The 14,194-nt window shown below is 42.3% G+C and overlaps 1 protein-coding gene across 2 annotated transcripts; it reads right to left on the bottom strand.

Moving 5' to 3' along the window:
• Positions 1-14,087, bottom strand: LOC143039431 (galactoside alpha-(1,2)-fucosyltransferase 2-like). Of its 2 annotated transcripts, none has more exons than XM_076209472.1 (7): positions 13,940-14,063; positions 7,090-7,251; positions 6,426-6,584; positions 2,106-2,195; positions 1,227-1,345; positions 844-1,113; positions 1-736 (listed from the first exon to the last, which is right to left on the bottom strand). In XM_076209472.1, the coding sequence occupies exons 1-7, from the start codon at positions 13,940-13,942 to the stop codon at positions 418-420; spliced, it is 1,122 nt and encodes a 373-aa protein (XP_076065587.1). In that variant the 5' UTR covers positions 13,943-14,063; the 3' UTR covers positions 1-417. The 2 variants fall into 2 exon arrangements, with proteins under 2 accessions (XP_076065587.1, XP_076065597.1); XM_076209482.1 differs by having other exon boundaries at positions 2-736; positions 13,988-14,087.
• Between the last annotated feature and the right edge of the window lie 107 nt (positions 14,088-14,194).

Below are 14,194 nucleotides of genomic sequence, written 5' to 3'. Positions count from 1 at the left end.
ATTTGAACTGATGAATTAGATTTGTGTTATCAAATCAAACGTCGCTATCCCACTTGCCTTGGGTGGCAGTTACATAGATACGTAATGCAATAATCGTTACAACTTTCAGGAAAATAGAAATATACCAGATCGAGCGAGCATATACTTCCGACAAGGAGGCCATGTTCTCGGCCTAATTAACGAAAGGGTTGTCGATAGATAGATTTTATTTCAAAGAAATCTGCAAACCTCATCAAACCTGAAAACTGTTGAATGGAAGTAATGACTTATCATGGGTTTTATGTATTCTTACCCACCAGCATGTTTGTGCGTTTATACATTGTGGAGTTGTGTGGTAGTTGATCTGACTCGATGGTCAGAAAAGGCAGAAACAGTTGACTGCTGTCATGGGCAGATATATTCTCCGTCTGTCAGACTCTAGTATGGTTTCCGATAGTGAAAAGGAATCAGGTTTTCGTGGCGAGCCTCGCCCACCCAAGATTCAACTTGATAGGGTCGTGTTAAGTCGTAGGATACGTTGGTAGCATAGATGATGTCCCCCTTTGCCAGTAGTCCTCCAAAGAAACCAAAAGTACCAAGGCCATATATCAAGTGGTCAGACAGAGCCATAAGGGCGAGGTCTTCGTCCCTCGATATGGGTTCATCGAGGGCCACTGCGTCCGGATGACGCCAGACCACGTTCTCGCGGCACCAAGGCAGGTCGTCCGACACCACGATGAAGGCCACTTTGCCATACCTGAGGAGAGGAAGAATGAAACCACGTTTAATAACAGAAAAAAAAAGTTTTAAAAACTTTCCCAAAAAAAGGGGCAACTAATCAAACAGGATGGAGACCCTGCTCACCTTCTTCTAGCAAAAGCAAAGGCGTCATGGAAAAATATGGGTTCCATCACTTTGGAACCATGCAACGCCTTCATGTGATGCATGTAACTCGTTCTTCTGATGTGAACTCCAATGACCACAGGCCGTTCTGCACCAGGACTCTGAATGGTCTTGTCTGCAAGGGACGCTTCCTCCATCTGCTTCCTCCACTTCTCCAAAAGTAGATCTCTGTATCTCTCTGCTGATTGTTGGACCAGGGGTTGGAATCGGAAGAAAAATCTCAAGAGGTTCCTTCGAAGTAAAACAAGGAGATAATTACAATAAGTAGAGCGTATTGATAGTTGGTGAGAAAAACATATGATAAACAAGTTAATTTCAAAGTAAAAGACAACAATACTACCAACCTATATTGTATAAAATAGGCAGGGTGACAGGGGTACGAACCAATTCTTATTCTTTTATCTAGACCATTCAGGGCCACATAATTCTCGGCATTATAGATATTCATACCCCGGATATCAGTCTGTTTGCATGTAGAACAAAGGAAAGAAGTTACTAGGATTAGAATACGGAGTGTTCAAAGTCAGTCGATTGAAGAGAGAAGCTGTACTGTACAATATTCATGTACACATATGTATATATTTTTGTCCAAACAAACACACTTCCTTACGACACATATTTGATATAGAGATCATCATATCCCATATATATGATAAAGAGTAGATTTTTGATATATAATCAATCCAGTAGACAATACTTTCAATATAAACTCAAAGATATACAATCGGAAAATGTTCTCCACATCCCTCCTACGTTTAGGCCAATGATCCTACGCCTATTCCCTATGTATCCTATCTCTATATAGTGCTGTTCTTTAGCCTCCTAGAGACTGTTTCAGCATTGGTTATATCGTCAAGTACCCATTATCAGTACATTTTTGGTTTGTATTTTTTCTTGTGGCACCTAAAGGGCCTAGGAACTCCAGACGACCAAAGTCTTCTGTTGAACCTAAGCATATATAACAGTGGATGCCGTGTGAGAGGATAAGGGTTGTACTTTTGAGACCGCTCTCCAACCTTGACGAACATTTTCTACCATTAGAAGCTTACTAGCTTCATTAGCTACACCTATGAAAATTATCAATAAATTTTATAGGTAAACCAGCAACCCAGTTCTTAACTAAGTACACAGGCCACATCTTAATTTGTAATGGCAGAAAACTTTCACCATGACTGGTGAAAGGTTTAAAAGCACGACACTAAGTAGTTTTTGTGGACCCTCACCCTATTCATGCACTCCTCAGGGAGAGCCGGTAGTGGGAAGTTTGGGAAGATCGGCATCAAGTAGTTATACATGTCCTTCCTCACTCCAACCTGGAAAAAGAGAGAATGAACGGGTCGCCATCAGTTATCACACCCAAGATACTATGATATCATGAAAAATTCCCATTGAAATCTAGAACTATATGTGAAGTGTGGTACAATGCCACGCCTTGGTCTAGGCGCGAAGCGCCGACGACTCAATTCCGTGACGCTGTACCAACCAATCGCCTTCCCACACGTGCGTTACGTCACCATGCCAGCCAATGAAATCCGAGTTTAGTTTACCAGGGTCACCCTTTAGACTGGTCATTTTCTCTTCACTCCACGGCCACTTCACAAGGGCTACTCTCTGGACTGGGTACCCTTTCCTCACTGTTCAGCCAATTCATAAGGGCTACACTCTGGACTGGTCGTCTTCTCCTCATTCTTCAATCAGTCCAGAATGGTTATATTCTGGATTGGTCGTCTTATCCTCACTCCTCGGCCGATTCACAAGGATCCCTGGACTGGGCACTCTCTCCTCACTCCTCGGCCAGTTTACCAGGGCTACACTCTGGAGTGATCTTCATGTCCTCACCCTTCGGTCAGTTTGCAAAGGATACTCTCTGGACTGATCGTCCTCTTTTCGCTCCCCGTTCAGTTTCGTCATAAGTGTTCTCTGAACTAATCACCCTTGTCTCACTTTCACCTATCCTTTTATCCTCGTGCTGATCCGACCCTTCGACTGCAAACCAACATACCACGCTTGAGCGCCTGTCTAATCTAGTTTTTGTAAATATTCTTATATCCACCTTACCGCATCATCATGTCTGTTAAAAAAAAAAAGAGAGAGAGAGAGAAGTAAAGCACAAGGTAAAGGAAGCAAAGAGGAGAGCACATGCAAAATGGGGTAAGAGTATGAAAGAAAATTTTGAAAGTAATAACAAGATGTTTTAGGAAGAAATTAAGTGAGGAAGAGGAGGCAAATCAAGTAGAGAAAAAAAAAGGTAAAAGGTGGTACTGTTCTGTAGCCAACACGTGGAGTTTCCCCTTGAAGACTCCTGACCGCCAAGCACAGGACAAAACTATGGTCACCCCTTAGGATGACACGCATTTGATTAATTCATATTCATATAGATATATATATATTCACTCTAGCAACTTTATCTATTTTTTAAGTAAAATAAAAAATGTTCCTCTATATTCTGTAACAAGGATATATATATATATTTGTATTGTAAAAAGATGTTAAATTATTGTATACGGAAAACAAAGATTCAGGAATTTCGCTACCACTGTTATATATAGTATCATCGACATTTTCAATAAACAGATATTAGTCATGGGATTGCCTTTAAATATCCTAGCTATTCATTTGATTAATTCATATAAATATATATATTCACTCCAGCAACTTTATTCATTTTGTAAATAAAATAAAAGATATTCCTCTATATTCTGTAACAAGGATATATATGTACTGTAAAAATTTTAAATCATTGTATACTGAAAACAAAGAATCAAGAATTTCGCCACCATTGTTGTAGATAGTATCATCGACATTTTTGATAAACAGAGATCAGTCATGAGATTGACTTTTTATATCCTAGATATTGTTCTGGAAGATAGCTGATCTTTAAGGAATAGTACCAGCCGTTAGCACTGAGCACGGAAGTGTTCATCTCAAAGGTACGTAAGGGTAAATACTTCGCGGCGAACTATGTTCTGACAGATACACTCCGACGAGAACACCACCAGCAGTCGGTACAGAGTACGGAAGTGCTCATTCCAAATGTGCCCGAGGGAATCATACCATGGCAAACTCAATGGAGTATTCTGACTCCCCTTTGGGAAAAACCTCCCATACCTTGTCCCTATCACTCGTTTCAGGCTGGCCGCTTCCAACAAGGGCGACTAGTAGTGGAACCAACGTTGGTGACACTACAAGGTGCAGATGGAAAGATGATGATGGAAGAGAAGGCAGTAAGGGGAAGATGAGCAGAGTATTTTAGGAAATTGCTAAATGTGAAGGAGGATAGGAAGGGAAAGATAGCTGCAGTGAAAAGTGCTAAGAAAATGACCCTGATGAGTGAGGAAAATGGAGGAGAAATAAGAAAGGATCAAGAGAAGGCAGTTGTTACGATGATGAGAGCAGGTAAGGCATCTCGTCTGGATGGATGCCATGCAGAATGTCTTAAAAAAGGAGATACAGTGATGGTGGACTGGTTGGTGAGGCTGTTTAATGTTTGCTTGAGAGAGGGTAGAGTTCCGGAGGACTGGAGAAGTGCCTGTATAGTTCCACTTTACAAGGGAAAAGGGGACGAGTGTGAGTGTAGTAGTTTCAGAGGGATCAGCTTGTTAAGTGTATTTGGGAAGGCTTATAGGAGGATCTTGATTGAGAGGATTAGGAGAGAAACAGAGGGAGTGATTGGTGAGGAACAGTGTGGATTTAGGACAGGTAGAGGTTGCGTAGATCAGATTTTTGTGGTAAGACAGATATGTGAGGAAGCTATGGGAAAAGGTAAGGATGTTTTTTGGGCTTTTATGGATCTGGAAAAGGCTTACGACAGGGTAGACAGAAAGGCATTGTGGGAGATTTTGCAGATATACGGGATAGGAGGAAAGCTTCTAGGAGCTGTCAAGAGTTTTTACGAGAGTATTAGAGCATGTGTTAGGATTACAAATGGATAGAGTGAGTGGTTCGAGGTAAAGGTGGCTGTTCAACTTATACACGGATGGGATAGTGCGAGAAGTAAATGCATGGGTGGTGGGTCAGGGGTTGGAGATGTTTAAAGAAAATGGAGAAAAGTGGGAGGTGAGCCAGCTGTTGTTTGGGGACGACACTGCGCTTGTAGCAGTATCAGAGGAGGGATTGAGGAAGTTAGTGACAGAGTTTGGGAGAGTGTGTGAAAGAAGAAAGCTGAAAATAAATGTGGGTAAAAGCAAGGTGATGAGATGTACAAGGGGTGAAAGTGGCAGCAGACTGAAAGTGAGCATTAAGGGAGAGCGACTGGAGGCAGTGGATAGTTTTAGACACTTGGGTGCGAATGTGGCAGGAAAGGGTGGAGTGGAGGTGGAGATAGAATATAGATTGAGAGAAGCGAGTAAATGCCTTAGTGGATTAAGAATTGTAATGAGAAATAGACATTAGAGAATGGAAGCTAATAGGAGATTGTATGAAGGAGTGATTGTGCCAACAGCACTGTATGGGACAGAAACATGGAACATAAGAGAGGAAGAGAGAAGGAGTTTGAGTGTGTTTGAGATGAGGTGTCAGAGAAGTATAATGAGGGTTACTAGGCTAATAGAGTGAGAAATGAGGAAGTGAGGAAGAGAACAGGGGTGGTAAGAGGATGAAAGTGTATTGGGATGGTTTTGGCACATGGAAAGAATGAGTGAAGAAAGACTAGTAAAAGAGGTATTGAAGGCAGATGTGGAGGGAGTGAACATGAGGGGCGACCTGGGATGAGACAGATAGATGGGGTGAAGGGGGCTTTGGGGAAGAGGGGAATGTCTGTTGAGGAAGGACGGGAGAGGACAGAAGACAGGGGTGAATTGAGAATGGTTGTATATAGATGATGTTGTGATGCATGATGTGGAATGGGTGGGGGGATGGGGGTGAGGTGGTATGTGTGAGAAAAAAATTGACGCATGCGGGGGACGGAGAGGGGGGGTCGCCGATTTAATGAAGCGGCCTTGCGGATGTGCTGTGTCTTGCGACATATCCTCTGACCCAGGGCAGTGGAAAAAATACAGGGATGACCCGTCATCCAGGAGGTGCCGAGATAAGAGGGAGGGTAGAAAGTGAAGGGGAGTGAAGTGTATTAGGGATGGAGTGGGGGGGGGGTTATGCCTTTTTCTTTTTGGCTACCTCCCTTGTAAGGGGGGGAAAGCCTTTGGTATATGTATGTATGTATGTATGTATGTATGTATGTATGTATGTATGTATGTATGTATGTATGTATGTATGTATGTATGTATGCATGCATGCATGTATGTATGTATGTATGTATGTATGTATGTATGTATGTATACATTTATAAAGCTTTATATAATAAAGTTCTCAAGTCAATTTTTGTATGTATAATTGTGTGTGTGTGTGTGTGTGTGTGTGTGTGTGTGTGTGTGTGTGTGTGTGTGTGTGTGTGTGTGTGTGTGTGTGTGTGTGTGTGTGTGTGTGTGTGTGTGTGTGTGTGTGTGTGTGTGTGTGTGTGTGTGTGTGTGTGTGTATGTTCGGTCGTCCCTACTTCCGTTGATTTTTAAGAAAACCGTGTTTCCTGCACTTCAAGAAGACCCTATTACCTGCACTTTATACTTCAACTTGAAAGCGATCATATGGGAGGCCTCTGCCAACCTGTTGCCAAGCTGACCTCGCGGCACCATCATCATAAACGGCCGTGAACAGTTGATGACATTGTTCATCAGGAAGGGTACGTCCACCCCGTCGAACAGGTTCTCTCCCTGGAAGAAAAAACAAAATCATCGATTAAATACTTTGAGATCAGACATGCAGAGTGCCTTACAATCTCTTCCTGGATTATGTTTTTCTTTTCCATTAAATTCTTTGAAATCGGACATGCAGGAAACATGTGAACTTTGGTTTAGGTCAACATGAAGTCGAGGCATGACCCAATTGAGCTGACTATGATTCTTCGTGGGGGAAATACCCTTGTCCTCACGATTGCTGGGTCCAGAAAACCCAAGAGCCCTCGTCTAGACATTCTTTTTCTGAGGAGGTTCTGTTAGGCTGTGGGTTCCCCGTCAGTCAAAATCACAACGATGAGCAGAGGTGGGGAACGCTCATAGAGTTGTTTATTGTGTTGTGCCAAATGTCCTTCACCTCTCTCTCTGTCTCTCCCTCTCTCTGTCTCTGTCTCTCTCTGTCTATGTTGGGGATGGGCGCAGCGTGGGTTTGTCTACACGTCCTCAATGTAAATACACCAATGGTCACATTATCGTAACTCACCTGGCTTCTTTCTGCATCTGTTCTTCTTTGGTTCACTGGCTGCGGTCTCCATGTAAGAGCTGAGTACTGAGTTGATATGAGGAAGCACAAGATGGCACAAGCGGCAGCAAAGATCACAAAACTCTGTTTCATCCCCTTCATGATGCAGAACTTGGGTTTCAACTGAAAAAGAGTAAATAAGGAAAGGTCAAATATATAGTTACTAGGAAATTACCCTTCCCGGCCAAAGTTATATCACCTCTACACGAAAGGCACGTTATCGTTGAGGAACGTGGGCTTCATTCATACACTGGAATAATAAAGATTCAGCTAAACAATTAACATTTCGCTATGTTCATTGTAGAACACCTTGTAAAAGAGGATGAAAAGGCTATTCGAAGAATAGTTGATAACGGAGTTACCCCAGCACACTATATCAGCATAAGCTTAGTCTGCTTATACAAACCAAATAAAACCGCGTCACTCATTATGAGGAACAACACAGATAACACTAGAGAACATACTCGTAGTGAAAACAACGTAGTGTATAAACAAACATGTCAGACAGAGAACTGTGCATCCCTTCAAAATACTTACATTGCAGTCACCAGAACTTCTCCAGAAAAAAGACTATCACCACCGTTACAACGATGGAATTTTTGCTCACTACATAGCACAACAAGACAAAAAACCACAAGCAGCAGATTTGAGAAATAATACTTCCATCATTTACCAGACAGATCACAAGCCACACTCGGTGAGGTCTCAGAACTTATGAACATATAAGCTGAGATTATTAGAATTTTACTATTGCCACCCAGCTGAAGAAGAGGTAAGAGACCTCGATATATGTAGATACTGGTACACAAATGAATATTGGAAACTTCTGTTCCACATTAGACGATGAAAAAAAAAATCTGCAATTTTGAGCGATCAGCTACACAGAACGTCACCGGCTATCCAATTTAACAAAAATTATTATTATCATTACTATTATTATCATCTTGATTATCATTATTATTGTTGCTGACTGTAATATTATTATTATTGCGTGAGAGATTCGCTAGTGGTCAGCGACACCAATTAGATAATTTTTATGGCCGTCGCGCTTAGTACTAGAACCTACTGCTCTGAGGCCAAGAGGCCACCGAGACGGTGCCTTAAACCACTCATTACTTATCATTATCACTCGCCTAACTATTATTCGGGAAACAAATTTGATACCACAGTCCACACTTTTCGTATTCACCGAGTACGCAGCTATGAGAGAAGACAATACACACCGCAAATGTGGATTTACATCACTAATACACGTCAGTAAACAGATAAAACACTAATAGACACCTCAATAGAAATAGCCTCAATCTAAATACACAAAAAAAAAAATACATCACAAACACTTTCATACCACATGTCATATTAATCTCCCACCACGCCGAAGATCTTTCAGCTCGCTAGCAAGTCACAAACTGGCAAAAGATCTGAAGGCACATCACCCACTTGGACTAAACATATAGATAACAGATCAATGATGACACAAAATACAAGAACAACTCCCCAAGCTAAACCTGATTTTCATCAACCACCCCACTACTTCCTCAACATAACCAACAAGCAAGTATAGATAATCATATGAGAGCCATACACGGGCTTCCCTCAGAGCACTCCACAATAAAGTTCACCAGAGAAGGAGGTGAGGAACGTAGGTCAGGAGGCGCGGGGCTGCGGCCGAAGCCATCACCTTTGCCCTATGCGCTTTGGGGACTGTCGAGGCAGGCAACAGTCATTGTTGAAAATCGGAGAGAAGTGCGGGATTCGAGCCTACAAATGAGGAAATAGACAAAAATGTAGAGACCTTTGATACAGAAAAAAAATCATCCATAGACAGAGCAGTGGATGGGGCAGCACTAACCATTCGTAAACACAGCAAAAGATATATTCTAAAAAGTTACACAAAATAGATACAACCCTCATAATTGAGCAATACAATATAATGGGGCAATAAAAACTAAATGCTACAACAAATTAAGCAAAGACAACACAAAACTAACGAACCACAAGAAGAAAAAATGGGAAAACGTACAAATGAAATTGACCAAAAGGAAATTGATTCACTCTTCGCACCATGCAACACCGGAACTCTCTTCCGAAATACGTAGTGACAGCAACGCCAATAGCCTCTTTTAAAGGACACATATAACAAGTACACAAAGGCGTAAAGCGAGCACAACCATGGAGGTGGGCAGACACAGCTATTTACCCTAATCCCCTCCCCACACACACACACACACTCTAACTTTTACTAGATAAGCAAGGTCGGGAAATTAAATGGAAATGTGAACCATAATAATAATAATGATAATAAAAAAGAACATACCCCCCAAAAAAAATCTAGGCCTCGCTTTTGATGCTTACATGACCCTCAGCCCACTCGTCATAGATCTGACAGTGAAAATCAGCACGAAAATAAACATACAAAAACCAATTGTAAATGTGGGATCACAGAAATTTTAACCACACTTGACAAACAGTTCTTAGGAAACACACTCGACTACGCTCCCACAGCTCGGTTCATAACAATAAGTGAAAGGTCCTGGAGCTGCAACGTCTACGTCGTGGGACCACCCCCCCAACCCCAAGAGTTGGGGGCCAATCAGCAGCAACCACCCCTGGCCATCAGCTCTACGCAGATGGCACCGATCCCCAAGGAGGAGCTACGCCTACCTGGGGGAGTACCACAATCCTTTTTTTTTCCAACACACAATGTTACGTTTTTTCTGCACTGAGGGGTCATTTTCCGGCGATCACCCCTCTTCTTCTACTTTTAGCCGGAGATGTAGAGAGCAATCCTGGGCCCACCACAAAATACACATGCCCAACATGCTCTAAACCCATTACTTCGAGCAGACAGACAAAGGGCTCAGTTCAGTGCAATATGTGCAAAAACTGGGCCCACCTCACTTGTACAACACTTGCTGACACAAACCAATACACAAACACTTGGACATGTTCTACCTGCCCTCCAGTAACCCCAATCCCACCTCCCCAACCACAGCCAACACCCTTACCCACTCCCAATTTCCCTTTGCCCTTACCCCCGATTAGTACTCCCCTTCCTTTGTCCCCGATCTCTCCTTTCCCCCCCTCTGACCCAGATCCTACACCTTCCCCACTACCACCCCAACCTCAACCCCAAACGGCAACATACAACACATACAAAACACACAACGTCAACATATTACAACACAACATTGACGGTATTAACACTAAAAAACATGAACTTGAACACTTTCTTAAACAACACAACATACACATTGCAATTTTACAAGAAACAAAATTAAGACACTCACACAAAACACCATCATTTCATAATTACATCACCATCAGACAAGACCGGACTGACGGCAATGGCGGTGGACTCATCACCCTGATCCACCATTCCATCTGTTTTGTGGACACAAGTGCCACAACCAAAATTCTCCTCCCTACCACAGATAACACAACAGAAACCCAATCCATTCGTATCCGCACAGGCAACAATTCAACACTAACAATAGTTAACATGTACATTCCCCCCCAATCATCCCCCACAGTTCCAAACACCTTCAGACCTCAACTCAGCCAACTAACCTCAATCCCCAACCTGATCATGGGTGGTGACTTCAACGCCAAGTCGTCTGCCTGGTTTGTCGACAACCCTGACACAGACAGAGGGCTTGATATACAGACTCAATTCGACTCATTGACTATCATGAACAACACGCATAATCATACACATATCCCATACCAAGCCCTCTACACTCCCTCCTCTCCTGATATCACCTTTTGCTCCCCCTGCCTAACCCCAACAACATCATGGAGAGTGGTCGGAGCCCTTGGCTCTGACCACCTTCCAATCATCATCACCACCAAAACAAGATGCACCCCAGCTGGCCACAGACACACTTACACCAATTACAAGAGAGCTAACTGGGAAGCCTTTACTGAAGAGACAGAACAACATTTTGAAACACTTAACAGTACACCAATCACAAACATAAACAATGCTGTGCACGCTTTTAATACAATCATACAAAACGCAGACAAGAGATACATCCCTAGAGGCAACAGAAAATCACACAACCCCAACTTCACACCAGAAATCCAAGGCCTCATCAGACAACGTGACACACTTAAACACGATACCCCCACACCTATCCCTCAAAACATAGCAGACCAAATACAAACACTAAACACTGTGATTGCCAATAAAATACATGAACAAAAAACACAAAATTGGCAAAACTTTATCAATACACTTGATCACAAAACAAACACCAGCAAATTGTACAAAACACTCAACAGCATCACACTATCCAACACTAACACTACACGCTCTCACGCAGCAATAATCACAACAACAGATAATCTACCCTCAAACAGACAACAAGCAAACGCACTCATACGTCATTTTGCACAGACGAGCCATCTTACATCTCACCCTGACGACCGACGCACCATTCGACGTAAGAAAGACTTCCCCACAGACTCAGACTATACACCCTTCATAGACAGTCAGACAAAACTCATAATGCATAATCTCAAGCACTCATCTGCCTGTGGCCCTGATAACATAAGCAACATCCACCTAAAACACATTGGACCACAAGGTATACACGCACTCACAAACATTGCAAACTACAGCTATTCACACAACACTATACCCGACATCTGGAAGCATGGTAAAATAATCACCATTCCAAAACCGAACAAAGACCCAACAATCCCAACATCGCACCGCCCAATCACACTTCTCTGCACCCCCTCTAAAGTCATTGAACGCCTAATACTTAAACTTGTCACACCACATATTCCCCTTGCTGACTCACAACACGGTTTTAGGCCACTACACTCCACAAACACTCTTCTGACAAACCTCACACAAAGAATTTTAGATGGCATCAATTCAGATAGGCCCCACCACAGAACACTTCTTATAACATTGGACATTAGTAAAGCTTTTGATGCTATCCCCCGCCACAACCTAACAAATAAAATATATAACACAGACATGCACAATAACACCAAAAGATGGCTGGCCAATTATCTGGCAGGCAGGAATGCTCATGTGTCATATAATGGCCAATCATCGCACATCAGAAACATTAAGAACGGAGTACCACAGGGCTCAGTTCTATCCCCCACATTATTTAATCTATACATGCATGACTTACCCACGCCAGACACCTCAGAAATACAAATCTCTTCCTACGCAGACGACATAACAATCACATGCACACATCGTAACACAGACAAAGCTGCAGAAATAATCCAGCCTTACCTTGACACACTCAACACATGGTTCATCACAAACAGACTCAAAATAGCTCCAACCAAATCTACAGCAACACTTCTCACCAACTGGACAAAAGAACACAAATACATACCTCATCTCTACATCAACAACACTCTAATACCACACACAAACACATCGAAAATTCTTGGTGTAACATACGATACATCCATGTCTTTCAAACAACACCTCACAAACATAAAAAACAAATGCACACCTAGACTTAACGCACTTAAGTCAATCACTGGAACGACCTTTGGACAAAACAAAGAAACTAATATAACAATATACAAACAATGCATACGCTCAGTGATGAATTATGCGAGTCCTGCATGGGCTCCTAATCTCAGTGAGACACACCACAACACCCTTCAAATCATACAAAACAAAGCCCTAAAAACAATTACAGGCTGCACAAATACATCACCTACAGACCATTTACACCATGAAACAAAAGTCCTCAAAGTCAAGGACCACCTCGACATGAGAGGCACACAAACACTTGCTGCAGCCACCACAAACACATCACACCCGCTACACTACATAGCAGAACACCCACACACACCAAGAAACATTAAAACTACACCCAAAGACCTTTATTACGCACAGATACTCTCTTCTCTTCCTCCACAACCACCAAATACCAGCCTCCGGAAACATATTCATAATCATATCACTCACCGCTCCATTAACACACTGAAAGACAACACACTGCTGCATGCCAGACCCCCTGATATCCACCCTTCTGAATCCTCTCTCCCACGAAAGGACAGAGTCCACTTGGCCAGACTGCGATGCGGTCACCACCCAGCACTTCTAAGCTACCAGAAGAGGCTGGACGACTGTGTTGTGAACAGCTGCCCAGGATGTAACACTTCACCCCATACCATACAACACATAATGGAAGACTGCATTATACACAATCATGCACGCAAACAACACAACATACACTCTATAAAGGATTTGTGGGAAAACCCAGTTTCGGCTGTGGCCTTCCTTGGGGAGACGGGACTGCTCGGACAGACAGTCTAGGGAACGACAACAACAACAACAACAATAAGTGAAATGAACATAGACACTTTACAAACTCAACAGAATAAACAATTGAGAATAATGACAGAATGCATTAAAATCACTCCAATAGAACGCCAGTAAAAAAAAATGTATAATAGTATTTGAATATGATAGGTGAACGGTTATTTGCAAAAAAAAAAAAAAAATATTACATCACACATACACAACCAACAGGAATTATCACTTGTTATTACACTATCATTAATTATCGCCACTCTTCACGACCACTGGCCACACCTGATTTCTGTCACTGGTAATTAAACAGCAGTTTCAGTTACCGAATCTAGCTTGCTCGTATTCAGATACTACGAATTTCATATATAGAGCACATTACCATTAATCAGAGATAATCTGTGCTGTCATTTTGTCATTATTTTGATCTATTTTCTGTCGATTTTTGAAACGTGTAGAAGATATCACGGCTGCTGATTCTATTTCGTTTAACACACTTGTTTATTTAAATACCATTTTTCTTTAAGCTGGCTTGACGTCATCCTTAGTTTAGCACGTTACCGGTGACAGGGAGGTAGAAGGGAAGGACGTTGATGAAAGACGAGACGAAAGCTAACCCCGTTCTTATCGAGGTACAATGTACGAATGATGACGATGGTTGATGGTCAACTGCACGTTCACTTTGAGCAACGTGTCCCGCAGGTGTTCCCGCTCAGTCTACCACAGGGATCAACATTCTCTCCTGAAAATATAACATGACTGTGTGCG

Source organism: Oratosquilla oratoria, chromosome 2 (assembly GCF_046742065.1).
Source record: "Oratosquilla oratoria isolate Oo_2021 chromosome 2, ASM4674206v1, whole genome shotgun sequence".
Lineage (NCBI taxonomy): Eukaryota > Metazoa > Arthropoda > Malacostraca > Stomatopoda > Squillidae > Oratosquilla > Oratosquilla oratoria.
The sequence above is the reverse complement of the archived record's forward strand: the minus strand, read 5'-3'. Positions and strand labels throughout refer to the sequence as shown.

Excerpts from the sequence above, each read along its gene's own strand:
- LOC143039431 (XM_076209472.1), bottom strand. Across the intron at positions 6,585-7,089 it reads CAGATGCAGAAAGAAGCCAG|GGAGAGAACCTGTTCGACGG; the intron begins GTGAGTTACGAT and ends TTTTTCTTCCAG. Across the intron at positions 1,346-2,105 it reads CTGAGGAGTGCATGAATAGG|ACTGATATCCGGGGTATGAA; the intron begins GTGAGGGTCCAC and ends ACATGCAAACAG.